The sequence below is a fragment of the Helicoverpa zea genome, chromosome 21 (genome assembly GCF_022581195.2).
Source record: "Helicoverpa zea isolate HzStark_Cry1AcR chromosome 21, ilHelZeax1.1, whole genome shotgun sequence".
NCBI lineage: Eukaryota > Metazoa > Arthropoda > Insecta > Lepidoptera > Noctuidae > Helicoverpa > Helicoverpa zea.
This window is the reverse complement of record NC_061472.1, coordinates 938,402-945,957: the sequence shown is the minus strand read 5'-3', so window position 1 is coordinate 945,957 and position 7,556 is coordinate 938,402. Positions and strand designations below refer to the sequence as shown.

The 7,556-nt window shown below is 38.1% G+C and overlaps 1 protein-coding gene across 1 annotated transcript; it reads right to left on the bottom strand.

Moving 5' to 3' along the window:
* Positions 1-850: 850 nt before the first annotated feature.
* On the bottom strand, positions 851-4,679 carry LOC124640939 (transient receptor potential channel pyrexia-like). The gene has a single exon (XM_047178906.1). The coding sequence runs from the start codon at positions 4,507-4,509 to the stop codon at positions 1,465-1,467; it is 3,045 nt and encodes a 1,014-aa protein (XP_047034862.1). The 5' UTR covers positions 4,510-4,679; the 3' UTR covers positions 851-1,464.
* Positions 4,680-7,556: the final 2,877 nt, after the last annotated feature.

Below are 7,556 nucleotides of genomic sequence, written 5' to 3'. Positions count from 1 at the left end.
TCGTCATACTACTTATTTAAGTGTAAGGATATTCGAAAGTTAGTTATAAATATTAATTAATTGCTTGCTATGCACTTCAATCAACAGGCATTATTGTCACAAAGCACTCGCGCATAAAAATAGCATTTTAATGCGAGCAATGTTTTAGTACCGGTTTTTTATTTTAATTTGGAGTAGGAAATAGCTATTCCCCGCGTTCTGATATAAATACTTACTTCCAGCACTCGGATAAGAAGTTATTTATGGCCTTTCTTAGGCTATAGCTAGATTTCCAAATAATGCAGTTTCTTTCAGATTTATAATATTAGTAAGGATCGTTTTTACTACCGTCACATCACTGACCTTGTAATTGTTTATTTTCATAGATTTTTTAATAACAGATTACCAAAACTATATTCTTGAGGGTCTCCTACTTTTTGAGAAGTTTGTTAAAAATAGCAGACTTTGGGATCCTGTTTACAAGATAAAGAGAATAGAGTCATAATAGTAGAGCTTATGCCACAATTTCTAAATACCTGTGTGTTTATAACCGTGATAAATCGAGCCCTTTCGATTAACGTCAGCAGAGAAACAAGGTCAAGTATAGGAACGCGGATAAAGTGGTGCTAATTGATCTTTAAAACAATTATTGTGCTAGCCTAGGTAACTGTTCAAATAAGTGCCAATTTTGATCTTCAATCATAGGTACTTCGTCTATAAACTTTCTTCATAAATATTTTAGTCTAGTTTAGTAGTATTTTATTCAAAAATTCATTAACAGAAAATACCGAAGAGAGATAATTACCTAACTACAAAGTACTATGAATATGACACCTTTCTAATTTATAAGGAAAAACAGTTAAACAAAAGGTATAAAAAAATAATTTTTAATGACATACCAACATGACAGCGGTCCTTAGTTTTATCACGAATTGTATGTAAAGTACATAAGGCACTATTTACTTCTTTATCTTAACATTATCATCTCATCAAAATTAACCAAACAAGTTACTTAATTTTAAGAATGTGACAACTGTCGTTTCCGTGATAAGATATAACAGGCACGTTTCGAGAAAATAGAAAAAAATATTTATAAAAGTATATAAGATATTATTTTTGATATAACCAACGGGCTTGGCTACTAATGAATAACAAATATTATTTAAAAAGTACCTAAAGTTTCACATGCTGGCAGTCAATTAAAAATAAATTACATCTACGCTTAATTATGTGAGATTACAGTCTAAAACAATATTAAATCTATCACAAAAAAAATACCCTGGCTTTAAATGACAATTTCTCTTCTTTCAAAAACATTAAAAAAATACAATTTTGATCTACACTTTCTTTCACAACTTACAATGATCAGGATAACTTTTTTAAGCTTTTTCAAAGCATGCACAGATCTGAAATATTTTCTTCCATCCCATCAGACCTGCAAAAAGCTTCCTGCTTCAATGTTCCCTTAGGAAAATACCAACAAACTCATTTTTCATACTTCATATTATCAGAATACTGGCTCTGACTTGTATTACTGGAGAAGAATATCGGCGACTCTGGAGAATAAGCTGGAGTAGACACATGAGGAGCCCGATAAGGTATGATATCAGTGTTCTTGAAGAAATTATGGAGAAGAGTCTGTTGGTCCATCAACAGAGTATTCAAGTGCCTTATTTCCTGGTCTATCTTCTTCATATTAAAAGTAGCCTGGTCTATCTTCTCCTGCATCCCTCTTATCTCCAAACTGAAGTTATGATCCTGAGCAAACTGACCCTCATTCTTCAATTTCGATGTGTACTTATTTTTGTACAAAATCTCCTTTATAGATCTGCCTGACTTCACTTTGTTTAACTGCGCTAGCTCGTAAGCAGCCATCATAATGTCAGTAGGCAGTCGCTTTTCACGAGGATTGAGTGGTTTCACACTCAGAATAACTTTCCCAGCTTCGGGAGATACAAGAGCGGTCCTGTATACATACTTGTGAAGACATTTCGGAAGCCAAGCGCTGAACATGCCCATTTCAACGAATAGAATCAGCTTTGTCTGACGAACTAACTTGGAGAGACCAGCAGTTTTGCGAAGGCCTTGAATGTCGTGGACAGCAATACCAACAAGCAAGTTCATAAGAATAATAGTGACGAACATAAGGAAGAGGATGAATATGATTTGCGACGACAGCTCGAATATCAAAGGCGGGTCATCTTTCGTTGGGTCGTTGATCAGAATATTCAGGTTCAATTCACCGACCATCATGGATAATGTACTAATGAATCCCATCAGAGGATTTGAGAACATCTCCTCGTTAGGAAACACGACGCAGAAGCAAATTGTAAATCCTAAGAGAAGGCAAATATATGCCAGTAGTAGCTTCAAGAATTCTGTCAGTACTTTTTGGTACATGGCCACGTAATCACCGAACATGGGTAGTTGGCCCATCATTAGCATCAAATTGGTCCAGGCTCCTAAGACTGCATACCCCCCAACATGGTTCTGCCAACTGTAGTCATTATGTATTTTGTACAGAGAAAACACAGACAGCAAGACAAACCATTCCATCAAATTCTCGAAAGTTGTGAAGTACTGATAGAAACTCGAATATCCCGTTATGCCAGTTAATTTTCGAAGGATCTCAAATGCTGTGATGGCCATTAAAACCCACCTTTCAAATTCTATGGGATTGTTAGTGAGTATGAGACCTAATAGCGACTGTTTCTGACAAAGCTCATTAAGAACACCATATTTTTCTGCATACTTTCCCTTGCACGTCTTGACGACAGCAGTCAACACATAAATAGACAAAAATGACACAAAAAGAAAACAAAATATGAGTCTCGCCAAATAAAATTTCCTTATCTTCCTCCATTTCATAAACAAAAATGCGGAGCAAAGCGGATGCAGTAATATATCTTTTTGACCTTCATCTATCAAACTGTTCAAATATGTGATCTCACGAGGATATGAAAATTTCAACATTCTACCGAAGTCAAACTCAATTTGCACTTCTTCGTTGGCTTCACTTGGTTGGTTAAGGGATATTCCACAATCTAAATTATGTCTTAGTATCGCTAGGGATTTTGGCGTTTTCCTTGCAATAACACTTAAGGCTGTGTGACCTTTTTTAGATTTTGATGTCACGTCAGCACCAAGAAATATAAGAGTCTCGACACATTGCGTTAAATTATCCATGGCTGCTAGATGTAACGGTGAGTATCCGTATTCATCTTTTTTATTTACCTGTGCTCCCCAACTTACAAGCATGTCGATGATGTCACAGGCTCGCTCGGCACGACCGATGGCTGCATGCAATGGTGTTCTTTTATCGTAATCCTCAACGTTGGGATCAGCATTTCCATCTCTGAGAAGAACTTCAACACATTCAATACTTGAACACCGGGCTGCAAGGTGCAACGCTGTGAATCCTCTGTAATTCTTTGTGTTTGCTTTTGCACCTTCTGCTAACAGAAGCTCTAAACACTCGGCGTAGCCTCTAGCCGCCGCTAAATGAATTGCCGTGCACTCCTTATCTCTTTGTTTAGTTACACCGTTCACACTTATTTTTGTTTCTTTCAGCAAAAATGATAGACATCTTTGAGCACCCAGTTCAGCGGCAAGATGTAAAGCATTTAATCCTCCTGATGTAACATACGCAGGGTCTACACCTCTCTCTATGAAGAGTTCCATACATTCGACAGCATCAGCTCGTACTGCACAATGCACTAGATTATCTTCACAGCCAGCTCTTTGCACGACAGCGTGTAGTGAAGCACCGTTAGCTATCAGTAATTCAGCCACTTCCAGTGAATTACCAAATGCAGCACAATGGAGGGGTGCGAAGTATTTTGGAGCAAAATCAACGTCAGCACCGCGGGTTAGTAAGAAAACTGCGGCTCTTCCTGCACCACTAAACGCTGCTAGATGTAACGCTGTCAATCCAGCGGGTTCCGAATAATGGATATCAGCTCCAGCTTCCAAAATAGCTGGTAATAACTCATCTCGAGCTAATAACGCGGCCCACAACAATGTCAAATTCACTACCACTTCAGGCGCAGAACTTATATGCTCCTCAATATTATCCGTTGTAATCAATCCACATTCGACATCATCAAAAAATCTGGCAGCTCCCAGTGTCAACGCTTTTTCACACAAACTTCTTCGTGCTGCGTCTTCTGTCAGCCTGGCTTCAGGATCTGGCGCGAGGACATCAAAACTGTGGTACATGTTAGGCGCATCTTCAGCTGGTGGTGATGGACCAACAAAGAGATATTCCTTTGCTTTCCCAGGCTCTCGTGCTGACTCCAACAAATCGATGTTGCGGACATGTTTGTAGTTAGTATTTAGTGGGAACTCCTCAGGTTCTCTGGGTGCTCTGGACCTGATGCTGCTGGCTCGGTAGCGGGACCTCGTGGGCGTGGTCGGCGAGGTCGGGGAGGGCGTCTGGAGGGGAGAAGGCCACCCCATCTCGCGGTATCCGAAGTTGTCCATCGCCTGAGCGTGACTGACGACCGACGCGCGCGTTATCTTATCTGCCATGTTTGAGAGCTCAGACACAGTGAGATGTGCCTGACATCATGATTTATGAAGCTATTTTTATTGCGACGCGCAATTATATTAAGATTAGTTTCTTTGCATGTTTTTGTGGCAGCCTATGTTGTATTATTTAACTGTACTGCATGAGCCATATAAGCTCGTATTCAAATGAAGCAAAGTATTTTTCTGTTTGAAGTGATCATGCGACATTTTATTTATAGTGAGTTCTGCCTCCTCTATTGTTATCGGAAGTGTTAGTTTACTTCGCGGTATCTCAACAATAATTAGAACTTAGAAATATCAGAATCTCGATTTGAATGTAACGGCTAGACAAATGTTTATCAAACATTTGTGTCGTAACATTTGGGTCGTGTCTTACTTTGCGATATACATGAGGGTCATGGTAAGCCTCTGTCTTATCAAAACACGATCGTTTAGTGATATCCAAAAAGAAGAACAGAAGCAAGACAATCTATACTTGTATTTAATTTTTTTTTTTTAAATACAAGTATAAATTAGAAACTTTAATTAAACTGTTGATCCAAATACAGAAAAATATCTTACTGCAGCAATAAGCACCAATCGCATTGTGTTTCAAAAGGCTAGTACAGTCTAGCCTTTTGAAATTCCTACAGGACGGTCTGGACCAAATTATAAAAGATGTAACCCAAACTTAACAAGACACAAGCAAACTAAGAAAAAAAAAACTTGTATATAAAAATACTCTAATAATAAGAAAGCAATCTCTGTATAATTATTTTTAAGGATGTTATCTACTGACTACATGTTTTAACAAAGACACGTGAATTTCATCAAGTTATCTTATTTTTTTAGGCTTTTGGGCTTAAAAACATTTGTTCTGCTGGTGTAGATTGCGGATTCGCGTCATTAACTTTATATAATTTAGCTGTAACAGTGAACATGGAAATAATAGTGAAACACATCACGTTTCTTATTCAAAGTATACTTAATGAGTTTGTATTTAGGTTCTTTTACTGTTGGAATATTATGGCGGAATATTTTCGTAGAATTTCCAATAATACACAGGAGTGTGCTTAAGTGTTTTTCTAAAAACTTGGCTGAATTTAAGTAAATACTTTTCTAATGACACTAGAAAGGTAAGTCATGTAATAAAAAAAACAAATGCCCTCGAGTATCCCAAAACAGTTCAACCTTCCAACAACGGATTCACTCACTTACCGACGGAACTCCTTCCCGTACCTGAAGAAAAAGGTGTCTATCATTATAATAATAATAATGACTGTCCACTAGCATCCCATCACAATAGCCCAAATAGTTTTCATCCATAGTTAGCAATAGTTTAGCACAGAACCGGGGATTGTCCTTGGGTACATTTCTATAGTGTATACAGGGATAATCGTCGGTTTTGTGTCACCATTTCATTAAAGTTGTCTCAAAAGGGCTTCAGCGTATTGGCTTCGGCCCCACGTTCGCCTCCCAAAAATCCGGGACTCTATAGTCCCGAGGTCTGGTAGAGACATACAAGATAATAATGACTGTAAAGTTCCGTTAAAAATCTATATAAGTATGACATCGTTCCAAAAAAATATTTTGATACTCGCATCCATACCACGTTTCCTCATTTTTCTTCGAATGAAGGAAAATCACACATTATATTCATAACAATGAATGACAATAGTTCTCATTTGCTACAATACCGAGAACCGTGACGGTTGTCAGTACATCAACCTCGTGTTGCGATACTGCGCGCGCGCAAATATTTGTTACCATGTTACCTTTGTGTTATCTTGCTAGTTAGGGATGTTTTACATTTGTCCAAATGTTTTTACCATTCTGATAGCCTATATTTAAGCCTAGTTAGTTAAGAAGAAGATTTGAGATTGAAATAGGCCAAAACTCTAAAGAAAAAAAGGGACAATCATTACTCCATTGACTTTAGAATGGTCATCCCTTCTTTCGACAGACTGCTTCAATCATCAGCTTCGAGCGGGTCCTGCAATATTACATTTCTAATAGAAACGACCCGGTACCGATTGGTAAGACTGATTGTCTCAGACTTCCTGGCTTCTAACTAACTGCATCAACTGCCGAAGATGTTCAGAAGACAGCCTGGCCGGAGACCCATCAATTTATGGTGCCTTCCGAAACACGCAGGAACTAGTCATGACATGGTCACCAATCCATGGACATACCGCGCTTAGAATTACTTAAACTCGATCGACTCGTGCGGCTGTCACTTACCTTCAAGCTCCACGACTAATTACAATAGTATAGTTTCAAAATAATTAAAAATCTGCGTCAATTAACTAATTAGTCGTGCGTTAACCGACATCGCATACGAGAGTATGCATTGTCTCTTAGTCCACGCGACGGAGGCGTGGCCGTGTGTCAATTATATCACGACTTTGCACTTGTTTGATTAATATCACTTTCTATGCTTATTTACATATATATACTAAACATAATTGCACCACATTAAGTGCAGTAGCAGTTTGTGAATTGCAGAAACAAATATGTAGGGAGTAGCCCCACATCAGGAGTTAGGAACTAGAAATGTGTTACAGTTTCGTCATAGAATCATCATGGTAGGCGTGAGTATATCGGGCGAGGAGAATAAAATTCACTGTTACAATACAATCAGCGCTTTAATCACACTTCGAAGCTTAACATCCAATAATTCTCAATAATCATGTAAAATAGGAAATACAGAACTCCATCGACACGCCACAGATCACGTGACCACCATTCGCAAAGCCCGAACCAATCTAACTGTCATAAGAAACAAAAGGAACGGCTGTCATTACTTTTCTAGGCTGCCAGTGCTCAGTGTTGTGTCAAGAGCAAGAGGTACAATGAACCTACAATAAACCTCCTTGGACTATTCCCATTGCACCTAACACTCTTTGGAGAACCACCACGATTTATCGAAGCGCCGTCAAATATGTAACACAAAGAATACGTCATCAATTCTATCAAACGTCAAAATATTTTTTTACATCGCACTATATAATATTGTAAACGTAAAGCTTCGATACTACTTCATCATATTTAGATTAAACTATTCAGTA